This window comes from Ictidomys tridecemlineatus, chromosome 1 (assembly GCF_052094955.1).
Source record: "Ictidomys tridecemlineatus isolate mIctTri1 chromosome 1, mIctTri1.hap1, whole genome shotgun sequence".
Lineage (NCBI taxonomy): Eukaryota > Metazoa > Chordata > Mammalia > Rodentia > Sciuridae > Ictidomys > Ictidomys tridecemlineatus.
The window spans coordinates 166,636,930-166,649,003 of NC_135477.1; the positions used below are offsets into that span (position 1 = coordinate 166,636,930).

The 12,074-nt window shown below is 36.8% G+C and overlaps 1 protein-coding gene across 3 annotated transcripts in view; it reads right to left on the bottom strand.

The window, feature by feature from the left end:
* The window catches only part of Gemin5 (gem nuclear organelle associated protein 5), a 46,933-nt gene that overhangs the window by 11,177 nt on the left and 23,682 nt on the right, over window positions 1-12,074 (bottom strand). For all 3 annotated transcript variants that reach the window (XR_005728446.2, XM_005325454.5, XM_040273439.2), the window contains 7 exons: window positions 10,190-10,303; window positions 9,672-9,794; window positions 8,194-8,289; window positions 7,232-7,369; window positions 5,013-5,160; window positions 851-970; window positions 124-334 (listed from right to left, as the gene is read on the bottom strand). Coding sequence is in view for 2 of the 3 variants with exons in the window: in XM_005325454.5 (XP_005325511.1) it covers window positions 124-334; window positions 851-970; window positions 5,013-5,160; window positions 7,232-7,369; window positions 8,194-8,289; window positions 9,672-9,794; window positions 10,190-10,303 (950 nt within the window). In the remaining variant the exon portion in view is untranslated. The remainder of the gene's footprint in view (window positions 1-123; window positions 335-850; window positions 971-5,012; window positions 5,161-7,231; window positions 7,370-8,193; window positions 8,290-9,671; window positions 9,795-10,189; window positions 10,304-12,074) is intronic.

The window sequence follows — 12,074 nt, forward strand, 5'->3', positions numbered from 1 at the left end:
CTAGGGCTTGCTAGACACTTCTAAGGATAAAATTGAGTTTGTGCAATTGGGGTTATTCTTGCATTTGACTAGAAAAGGATTTGAGACTCATCCCTCTTAATCCCAGGAGAAAATAAGACTGACCTGTAGGCTTTCATGCAGCTGCAAGGCTTCCTGGGCTCCCACCCAGTTCTTGGCTAGAAGCAGCTCTTGGGCACATCTGAGAGCCAGAGAAGCAGACAACTCATCCTCTCCTACGATTGCAGCCAGCTCCGCCGCTGTTTTAAGTGATGCTGCATCCCCTTTTTTGGCCAAAACTTTGGCAGCATCATAAGGGGAAGTGGCTCCTAAATAGCTGTAATGTGAAGGCAAACCCCAAACAGGGCATTGTCATCAGAGCACCTATCCCTGCCCCCCCCAGGGTAGTAGCATTACTTCTTTCTGTCCACTTTGCTATGGCCTCAGGTGCCACGAGTCTGGTTGTTTTTGTGAAGGTTCAGGCCAGTGTAACTCAGCATGGTGTGTGACAGACAGACAATAGCTTGAGTTAAGAATATAGGGAACCTGGATGAGAGCCAATCTGAATCAAACAGAAGGGTCATTCTCTCCATTCTCCTTATTGGGAAAGGTATAAAACATCACTAGAAAATGGCAGAATCTCTGGGCCTGCTATTGAGGTTTACAGATGTTATGATGACTTATATAATACCAAATAGGCAGATCCTTCTAAATCTTGTGAAGTTGGGTTTAATACACATTTTTAAACATTTTCTAGCTACTTTGCTTCCACTTCTAGACTTGTACTTTAATTTTGTCCTGCTCTTGCTGGTGAAGGCTGTTCCTGGGTCACCCATGCTTCCCTCGAGCTTACCATTTGGCTGCTATGGCATAATGCCCATCTCTTTCTAGGATGGTTCCCCAGGTGAGGTACAGGTCCTTCAGGACTGGGTCCTCTGGGCGCAACCGAGCCTTGGCAACTGCAATAGCTTCCCTAAAGGCAAGAAGAGATACTTTAGCCAATACCAAAAGGTTCCTTTCTAGGAAGTCCTAGGAGGGACGCAGGGAAGAATAAACTGTCCCTTTTATGTTGTCTGTAATGTTCCAACTTTCTATAAAAAAAGGGAACTCCTCCATTACACTAGCAAGTTAAAAACACATGATTTTGTTCAATCTTCATCAAGCCAGAAGTTCTTACAGAATGGTCTATGGATTCCTTAGGGGTTCAAGGCCCTTTTGAGGGTTCATGAGGTCAAAACTATTTTCATAATAGTGCAGAGAGGTTATGTGCCTCTTAAAAAGTGTGCTGACATTTGCACTGATTGTGAAAAGTTATGGTGGATAAACTGGTGTCATGTGATCAGGAATCAAGAAAGTGATATTAATTAAACATTACTAATTTTACTAAACCCCTCAAGTCAACAATTTAAAATTCATGTGACAAAATGGGAAGAACATTTTATGTTCTTTGCTGTATTCCAAAGAATGACTGTCTCTAATAAAAACCTGAACTGCAAGTTGAACAAGCTGCTTTCTTCATGGCACCCCATTTCTTTAAAAAACAACAAAAAAAAACCTAACAGATCAATGTTATTTAGAGTTGGGTATCTGAAAGATGTTTTCTTAAAAAAGAACAAAGCAAGCCTATTACTATAGGGAAATCAACAGTATCCATTGCCAATGATAAAATCTAAGCTTGCTAGTGAAGATTCAAATTTTAGAAAACATTGGGAACCTGATAGCTTCCCAAAAGATAAAGACTTTTCTTATGAGATTGATGGTGATTACAGAGAAATGTGATTAAAAAAATATTTTTATAATGAACTGTGTCAACATTTGGAAGATCTGTATAACTCAGCAAACTAATATTTTCCAAATGGCGTACAAATTCTGAGTTGCGGCAAAATAAAGTTATAGCTGGAATAAAAGTGTTTTAGATTAAAGTGATATAAATATTTAAGAAGTATTGCGGGACTTCTATTCATAGTTGAAATGGAGCATTGGGTCCAGAATTACTCCCTTGCCATAAAACTTTTTTAAACACTGAGTAGAATTTGTATGAAACAATTATTTTCTTTTTTCTTTTTTTTTTTTTAAAAGAGAGAGAATTTTTTTTTTAATATTTACTTTTAGTTTTCGGCAGACACAACATCTTTGTTTGTATATGGTGCTGAGGATCAAACCCGAGCCGCATGCATGCCAGGTGAGCGCGCTACCGATTAAGCCACACCCCCAGCCCGAAACAATTGTTTTCTTTTTTTTTTTCTTTTTTTGTTTTTATTGGTTGTTCACAACATTACAAAGCTCTTGACATATCATATTTCATACATTAGATTGAAGTGGTGATTCTGCAATCTGCATTTGGGGTAAAAATTGGGAGTTCATAACCCAAGACCACAAGCATTAATGAAGACTCCAACCAAACCATGCTCTATGGTTGCTTTACTTATAGTACATATCCAAGTTTTAAAAAATCTTGGGGTAAGACAAGATAATACAAACGGAAGAAATGATTTACAGTAGAAGGGGTAGAGAGAGAAAAGGGGAGGGGAGGGGGGATAGTAGAGAATAGGACTGACAGCAGAATATATCAGACACTAGAAAGGCAATATGTCAATCAATGGAAGGGTAACTGATGTGATACAGCAATCTGTATACGGGGTAAAGTTGGGAGTTCATAACCCGCTTGAATCAAACTGTGAAATATGATGTATTAAGAACTGTGTAAGGTTTTGAACGACCAACAATAAAAATAAATAAATAAATAAATAAAAAGGAAAAAAAAACAAACAAACATTGTCGGATTAAAATTAGCTTCAAAATATGAATTTTAAGTAGACACAAAAGTCTATGACATGTCAACAAGGACAGTTTATTTATTTATTTATTTTTAAAGACAGAGTGAGAGAGGAGGAGAGAGGAGAGAGAGAGAGAGAATTTTTAATGTTTATTTTTTAGTTCTCGGTGGACACAACATCTTTGTTGGTATGTGGTGCTAAGGATCGAACCCGGGCCGCACGCATGCCAGGCGAGCACGCTACCGCTTGAGCCACATCCCCAGCCCAACAAGGACAGTTTAAATAAGATTTTTTAAAACTTGGATATGTACTATAAGTAAAGAAACAATTGTTTTCAACAGTGAAAAGCTGTCATTTCTAAGAGAAAAGGATAATGTGAGCCCTATTGTGACAACGACTTCCTATCTAAAGCACTTTCTAAGTGGAATCTTAGTGGAGATTCAGCAGACTCAAGAGTTGAGGAAAAACAGAACAAATGGAATTTGAGGGACAGGATACTAGAAAGGAAGAAGCTGCCCAGAGAAAGACTGCCAAAATTCTGCATGGGATTCTGTTTAGTCTCTGGCTAAATACAAAGCCATGATGTGTAGGACATTCCTTAAGGCTGAACAAAGGACATTTAGGGAAGAACCATAAGCTGAGCGATCCCAGAGCGCATTCAGAGCTTGGAGACATCAGATTTGTGAGTTGCTGAATAACACAAGGCAATTCAGTGAAGACTTCAGAAGGTAGAAGAGCTAAACTACTTCTGGGTTATGGATTTCTCTAATCCTGCCCTAAAAACGCTTAGACCATGTAATGAAAAAAATCTAGATATCTTCAACTTGCCAAAACAAACTTCAACACTCTCTGAAGGAAGAGAGCAAAACCCTACCAGGATAAGCAAAAGAAAATCTCACCAAAGCACATTATATCAAATTGCTGCAAATTAATGAAAGAGGAAAGTCCTAAAATGAGAAAAACCCACAGTTCCTGCAAAGAGAGAAATAAATTCAGCAGTCAAGTAAAGAACAATTCAAAAAAGGAGAAAATAAAACTACTGAAGCAGCGATAAGACAAACAAACAAACAAACAACAACAAAAACACAGAATTTGTTGCTGGCAGAACATAGTATAAAAAAGTGTTGGAAGTTCTTCAAGTGAAGACATTAATAGCAAATGGAAACTTGGATCTACATAGAAGAAAGAAAAATGCTAGGAAATAATAAACATGGATAAATATAAATGCTTAAAAATCACTAAAAGGTAAAGAATTATTTAAAGCAACATATTCATAGTGTAATGTGGGGTTATTACGTGTACAACATATTAAATATCATATGAAAATAGCAGACAGGATGGGAAGAAGGAAGTACAATGATACACATGAAATAGTATAATATTACTTGAAAATAAATTGTCATAAATTAAAAATGCTCAATACAAACTCCAAAGCAACCACTAAAAAATAAAGAATATACAGCTAATAAGTTAGTATTACAGTTTTAAATTAGAAATTAAGGGGCTGGAGTTGTGGCTCAGCGGTAGAGTACTCGCCTTGCATGCGTGAGACCCTAGGTTCAATCCTCAGCATTGCATTAAAAATAAATAAAAAATGGGGGTATTGTGTCAAACTACAACTAAAAAATAAATTAAAAAAAAAACTTAGAAATTAAAAACACTCAGTTCATCCAAAAGAAAGCTGGAAAAGAAGAAAAAAAAAATGGGACAAATAGAAAACAAATAGCAGGGCAGTAAATTTAAATCAACCACATCAATATTTACTTTAAATATAAATGGTCTAACCTTCCAACTAGATGGCAGTGATATCAGACTGGAAAAAAACAAGACCCAATTGTTTGCTATGTACAAGAACTATTTTTCTCATATTGTTTTTGGTAATTACATAAGTATTATAGTGAAACATAATATATATGGGAAAGATTTGTATCATTCTCAGGAATGTTGTTACTTCTAGAGAAGAGGGAATTAGGAGAGAATAGAGGAAAGGCATTTCAACTAAATGTGGAATGTTAGATTTTTATTTTTTTTTAAAAAAAGGGGTGGTGTCAGGAGAACTTCTGTAGTGGCTCACAAGATCCTGTTTCGTTTCACAGGTGGGCTTCAAAAGGGAGTTTCCACTGTAATAACTTGTTCATCTATTACCTGTTTTGTGTAGTTTCTTCATTTTATATTGCTTTAAAGAAGTTTAGATTATATTATGTACAACTACTGGATAAATTCTAGGACCATACAAACCTGTAAAAGTGGTTTGACTTGAGCAGCTCCACAGCTTCATACACTTTGTGAATAGAAAGCAGATGAGAGGCAGCTTTAACATACTGATCCTGGAAACACAACTGTTTGGCAAAGGCTTCCACAGCCCATAGCCATACATGGTAGCCAGCTGAAAAAAAGGAAAGACAGTGGTTTAAAAAAAAAAAAAAGGTTTATGGAAGGGGAGGAGGGAGCAGGTACATTTGGGCTGAAAATTTTGTTTCCCCAGATAATGCATTAAGCAGAACATTCAGATGTTGATTCAACTGCCATTACAGATCAGTTGCTTCTTTTGCCTCTTTTCACTTCCATGTTCAAAACAAATAGTTCCTTTGCTTATAATACTCAAGAGACACAAAAAAGTATTAAGTTCCGGAAAGTGGTTACCCCCTTTGGGGTTAAGGGAAAGAGCAACTGGAAGGTAGCATGGGGTAACTTCTAGAGTTTATCTAGTGGTATATTTTCTTCTTTTTTCTCTTTCTTTTTTTGGTACTGAGGTTTGAACCCAGGGGGGCTGAACCACTAAGCTATATCCCCAACACTTTTTTTTATTTTTAAGACAGCATCTCCCTAAATGTTGAGGCTTGCCTTGAACTTGTGATCCTCCTGCCTCAGCTTCTGGAGTCGCTGGGATTATAGGCATGAACCATCATGCCTCGTTGTAAGGATATATTTCTTGATATGGGTGCTGCTTACGAGAGTACATTCAATTTGTGAAATTTATTGTATACTCAAGATTCTTGCTCTACATATATAGCATAACTGGATAAAAAGTATAAAACAAAACTATACTTTATAGGATGGCATAAAAGGTTTCTTTTTTATCTTGGAACCTTTCTATCATGTCTTGCCCAAATTCCTTTCCCTTTAGGCAATATCCATTACCAAAACTTAGGAAACAGTCTATGAATATGTAACTACATTACTGTGTAAATACAAATGAATACTGCAATATTCCGTTGTGGACCTATACCCTGATTCTTTTCTGTCTGTATTTTGGATGTCCATTCCATGACAGAATGCATATAGCTGCCTCATTCTTTTGGTATGTACATAGACTTAATGTATGGATATACCTGCTGTAATCAGTCTCTTACTGATGCTGATAGACACAGAGGTTCTTGCAATCTCTGTTATTATAAACACCACTTTGATGAAAGTCATTCATGTATCTGAATATACTTAAATTCCTATAATTAGAATTGCTGAGCCAAAGGTTGTGTGTATTTTAATTAATGGTCAAACTGTCCTTCAAGAAGTTTTCACTGGCTATGGTTTAGATGTGTTTTGTACCTGTTCATGTGCTAGAGGCTTGGTCTCTACTGTGGCAGTGGTAAGAGGTGTTAGAACCTTTAAGAGGGGGGCCTAGTGGATGATAATTAGGTCAAGAGGGCACCACACTTGGAAAAGATGTTGATTGTATAGAATGGACTGATTCCTATGACAGTGGGTTCTTAGAGAAAGAACAAACCTTGGACTGGTGATATAGCTCATATGTATATTCAATATGTGTAAAGTCCTGGGTTTAATCTTCAGTGTGTGTGCTGAAAAAACAAAATCCAAAACCAAAACCAAAAAATCCAAAAAAGGAACAAAAAATCCTCAAGAAGCCGCTTGACCCTCCCCGATCTCTGGCTTACCGTCTGCCTCTGTTCTGCTTACAGTGCTACCACTATGATGCTTTTGACCAGAAAGTTCTCACCAGAGCTAAACAGACACTGGCATTATGCTTTTGAACCTCTATCCTATGAGCTACATAAGCTCCTTTTCTTTAGGTGTTTTGTTACAGTCACACAGAATGGACTAATGTGTCACCAATTATGCTTTTGGCATTAATGTGTCAATTTCCTGCCCTTTTGTGGGATCTGAGTTGAGGTATTAGCCTATTGTATTGTAGTGAATTGTACCATATTGTATTTAACTGCATTTATAAGTGATTTTAAGGTTGACATTGGTGAGCCATTTTTTAAAAAAAATATTTATTCTTAAGTTTTAGGTGAACACAATATCTTTATTTTATGTTTATGTGGTGCTGAGGATCAAACCCAGTGCCTCATGCATGCTAGGCGAGCGCTCTACCATGGAGTGATACATTACTGTGTAAATACAAATGAATATTGCAATATTGCAACCCCAGCCCTGGTGAGCCATTTTTAGTGGTTATATACTAGATGATAGTACTTTTGTCAGAAAGAACATACCTACTGGTGCCATAGCCACAAGATTATCTGTCAGCTCCCCTCTTTCTGCTGCTGTTTGGAGAACACCCTTTAAATCTCCTTTCCAAAGCATAAGCTGGTGAAATAATTCTGGGTGGCCATTTTCCAAGTGACCTTTCCCTGTATGGAAGAGAGACAGTATTTGAAAGATGTTTCAGAAAATCTGTCTTCATTGATTTCTAAAAACAGGCAGAATAAAAGAGAAAATTACAGTCACTCACTTATGAATTAGTCACCTACCAGAATGATTTTAAGGGGGCCTGGAACCAGTGTGAAAAGTTTCCCACTCAAACATTTTCATGTGTATCCTCTCACCAAAAACGAACATGTTTAGGACATTATGATAATGCAGGGGATGGATACAAATATCCAAGTTAGGGGCATATTTGCAAATATATAAAAGCATGGAGTTATGGAAAATAATATTTTTACAAAATAGCCCCCAAAGGAAAATGAAGCAAATGCTGCTTTGGAGGAGGGAGGGAAGTTAGCCAAGCATTAATGTCCCTGGGAATCCTTTTCCGATTACAACAGGCACTGAAGGAAGGAGGCAAAAATACCCATTCCTCACAATCTGGGCTCCTATCAATGAGTTTCAGCCTTCTAATCTTTTAATAACTAGCCCCTGACTATCCGACCGGCATACAAGTTCCAATGATGAAACCACCCTAATTGTATCCTATAAACCCCAAATCCTCCCTATAACTGAAGACCACTGTTGCATCCATGAAATGAGCCCCTACAGTGCCCGAGTGCTTGAATCCTCGAATGAATAAACGGCTTCTCTCAATCTGCTGAGGCTTCCCTGAATCTGCTGAGGTGTGCACCCCTCATTTTGTGCTTACAATGACAATAACAGAGAATGGCAGTCACAAAAAGAGGTGCATATAAATGTTAGGGAAGGATGAATACGGAAGGGATTACGTTGACTGGATTTGCCTCACCTTCAGTTTCAATCATTCTGTACAAGGTAGCCCTATCTGTGAAAAGCCCCAGGTGAAATCTTTCCTCAAGATCAGCAGACACATCCTCATTTAGCTCTGTTAATACAAAATAAATAAAGGAAAAAAAAAATAAGATTAAATCATCACATAGTTTACTGTTTCCTATCCAATAACTTCTGAATATTTTTCAAAACACCCACTTTAGACAGTGAACAAAGCAGATCTGTGCCCTTAATTTACTCCAAAAGGGACCTTAGCTCATTGTGAAGGTAGTAAAATATGAAAATATTTCTAAAATTTTTAGCTCAGGTGGGCAAAATCCAGAGACAATGTAGTTTGCTCAGAACAAAATTTTTGGTGAAAAAATGTTAAAGGAAACCTAAAATTCAACATTTAAATGCTACATCTAAATAAAAAGCATGCAAAACAAAACTAACAAGCAAAGAGTGTCCTTCGTATTCACTGCCACACAGCTGGGTGTGGTGGTGCATGCCTATTATACTCAGGAGGCTGAGGTAAGAGGATTCAAGGCAAATTCAAGGCCAGCCTTGGCAACTTCATCAGACCCTGTCACAAAATAAAAAATTGAAAGGGTAGAGGGTATAGCTCAGTGGCAGAGTAGCTCTGGATTCAATCCCTAGTACCAAAATAAACAAAACTATACACTGGGACCTACTGCAAAGGTTCATTCTCTGATTTTCAATAAGGGAAACAATGTAAAACTATATCATTAATTGATTAAAGGAAGTCTTTGCAAAGATCCAAAGGCTACGTATAGTAAAAAAGAGCATAAAATATCTCTGGCAAGACACAGGAAACTGATGATAATGTCGCCTCTAGGGAGGAAAAGAGGAGAATTGGGTTTTGGGGGAAGATTTACTTTCTTTTTAGACTATTAGAGTCTCATTTTATCATGTACATCTCTTACAACTCAACAAATTGAAAATAAAAAAAAAATAAAGTTGCTCAGATATCAAAATAATGGGCATTAAATGAGGGCTTTTTAAAAAATTATTAGTTGCTCATGACAATACAATGATCTTGACATATCATACATTTGAATCAAATAAGGTGTAATTTCTCATTTTTCCAAAAATAAAATAAAGAAACTGCCACATTATGAGTGTATTTCCAATAAGGAAAAATGGCACCTAAGATACTGTTCAATCGGGGAAAATGGAGGAAGGAGTTGACTTATGCTGAGATATTAAAGCCAAAATCCTGGTTTGGGCACAGAGATGGCTGCTAGCAGCTAGATGAGAATAATTAAAGCAGAGCACTACATATAAAAGGAACTGAACAGGGAGTCTGACAGCAGGGTGTGGGGGTGAAAGTGGGTGCAAAGGATGCCAAAGAATGCAGAAACACAGAAAACAACTTTAGAATCTATGTGCTCATTAATTTAACAAATAGTAAGCACCCGATATATGCCAGTTCCCAGAAGACTACACATGGGTCGAGGAAATGTATTTCTGTACCTCTGCAGTGCTTTGCAGTTGCTAGCACCAAACAGTCGTGATGAAGCTCTTCTTTGGACCTATGGTCCAGGCTTGTGCTCAGAGGAAGCATGGAACGAGCTTTTCTCTTTTTGATTAAGGCTTCTGAAATGTAATCAAAGTACAGACCGTCTCAAGAGCAGATCAGAAACACAACAGAATGATTACCTCTTATGGGATTGCAACCTTAGCTAGAGGGATACTACTGGACACACAAGTTCTTACTCCTATAAACAAACTTTCATATTTAATGTGCACACCATGTATAAAATGCCCTTGGTAACATTTATGAAGCAATGTATCAACTATCAACTCCAAAACGTTTCATCAAGTGCTAAAATAATGTTTAAAAAGAATGAACCCGATGGAAACACAATCAGAACACCAACAAATATTTAAAACCTCAACAAACCAATCAACCTCAAATACTTTTTGAGTTCTCAGTTGCATGTAATATCTTAGGATGGTCTAACAAAATATTTCAATTATTAGATACTGACCTGGCTTCTCTTTAGGTGGCTCCTTTTTCGGTAAAGTGACTTTGTTATTAATAGTGACTTTTGACTTTTCAAAGCCTGAGGAAACTGGAGTACTAATAACTGGTTCTTTCGAAACTGCATCACAAGGGAAAAACAGGAAAAATGTTTGGGATAAGAATAATGTAGAATTCAGTTTATATATATATATATATATATATATATATATATATATATATATATATATATTTAATTAAGAGCTTTATTAGGCCTAGCAATGTAATTTTATCTATTACCAAAACATGTTTTGGAAAGGACGTATGGGTGGTCTCTCCTCAGCCTCACCAACTGGCTATTTCAGAAACCTGTACGTTTATTATTCAGAACTTTTGGCTAAGAAAAAGACTTCTAGCCTCTTTAACTACGTTATCCTCAAACCCTACTCAGGTGATAAGTTGCTTTCCATATATTTAGGTCACTAAATAATAATAACATTTATTATGTAAACAAGGAATAACTTAACTATTAGAGAATATTAAGTATACATGTTACAGAATCACAACCCATAATCCTAAACATATATTTTTTTCCTTAAAAAACAAACAAAACCAAAAACCAAAACCAATATACAAAAAAACCAGGGCTGGGGTTATGACTAGCATGTGCAAGGCCCTGGGTTCGATCCTCAGCACCAAATAAAAAATAAATAAAATGAAAGTATTGTGTCCAACTATTCCAAAAAAATAAATATTTAAAAACCAAAATATCCAAAAACAACAACAAAACAAAACTTGCTGGACAGGGTGGCACAAGCCTCTAATCCCAGTGGCACAAGAAGCTGAGGCAGGAGGATCCTAAGTTGAAAGGCAGCCTTGGCAATTTAGCAAGGCCCCAAGCAACTCAATGAGATCCTGTTTCAAAATAAAAAATAAGAGCTGGGGATGTGGCTCAGTGGTTGGGACCCCTAGGCTCAATCTCTGATACCAAAACAAACAAAACCAAAAAATCCTGTTGACCTATAGGAGTAAAGAACATTTTGTATACCCATTAGGTGATATGAAGACATTCTGATGAACCTAAAATATAAATTACGTTTTTAGCTTTTTTTAAACCCAAACTACGGGTCCAGCAGCCATTCTTTGGGACACAATGAGTCAGGGATGCCTCTACACTATATATTTTGGTTGCACCGATTCTGCCACATTAAAAGTAGTGTTTTAGAATTAAACATAAATCATCAGTTCTATTTATACTGTCTTCTACCTAATCATATTTTTTAGATGGTAACAAGCATCTGATATTTAAGGTTGTATATAAAAGGATAAAAGTGTTAACACTTTACTTACCCTCAACAATTTACTTATCCTTAACAACTACTTCTCTTCAAACATGAGCTAGAATACATTATTGAAAATTAGTGATGGAATTTTTTTTGTGTGTGAAAAATCTGAGAACTGGGCTGGGGATGTGGCTCAAGCAGTAGCGCGCTCGCCTGGCATGCGTGCGGCCCGGGTTCGATCCTCAGCACCACATACCAACAAAGATGTTGTGTCCGCCGAGAACTAAAAAATAAATATTAAAAAATTCTCTCTCTCTCTCTCCTCTCTCACTCTATCTTAAAAAAAAAAAAAAAAAAAAGAAAAATCTGAGAACTGCCATATAACTTAACTGGATGGAAGAACTTAACAACTGATCTTCAGTTTCCCTCTGATAGGCAGAAAGGTAGGAATGAGCTCCAGAGAGGATGGGTGGGAACTCCTAAGTTTCCAGAGAGGTAGTGGCTTATATAGTCAGATTTTTAAAGGACAGTGGCTTCTTTGAATAGATATGACCAATAACATCATACTGTTAAGACCTTTTCCTGGTATTCTCTACAGGGTTCTATTTCCTTTATTCCTTCATCAAAGAT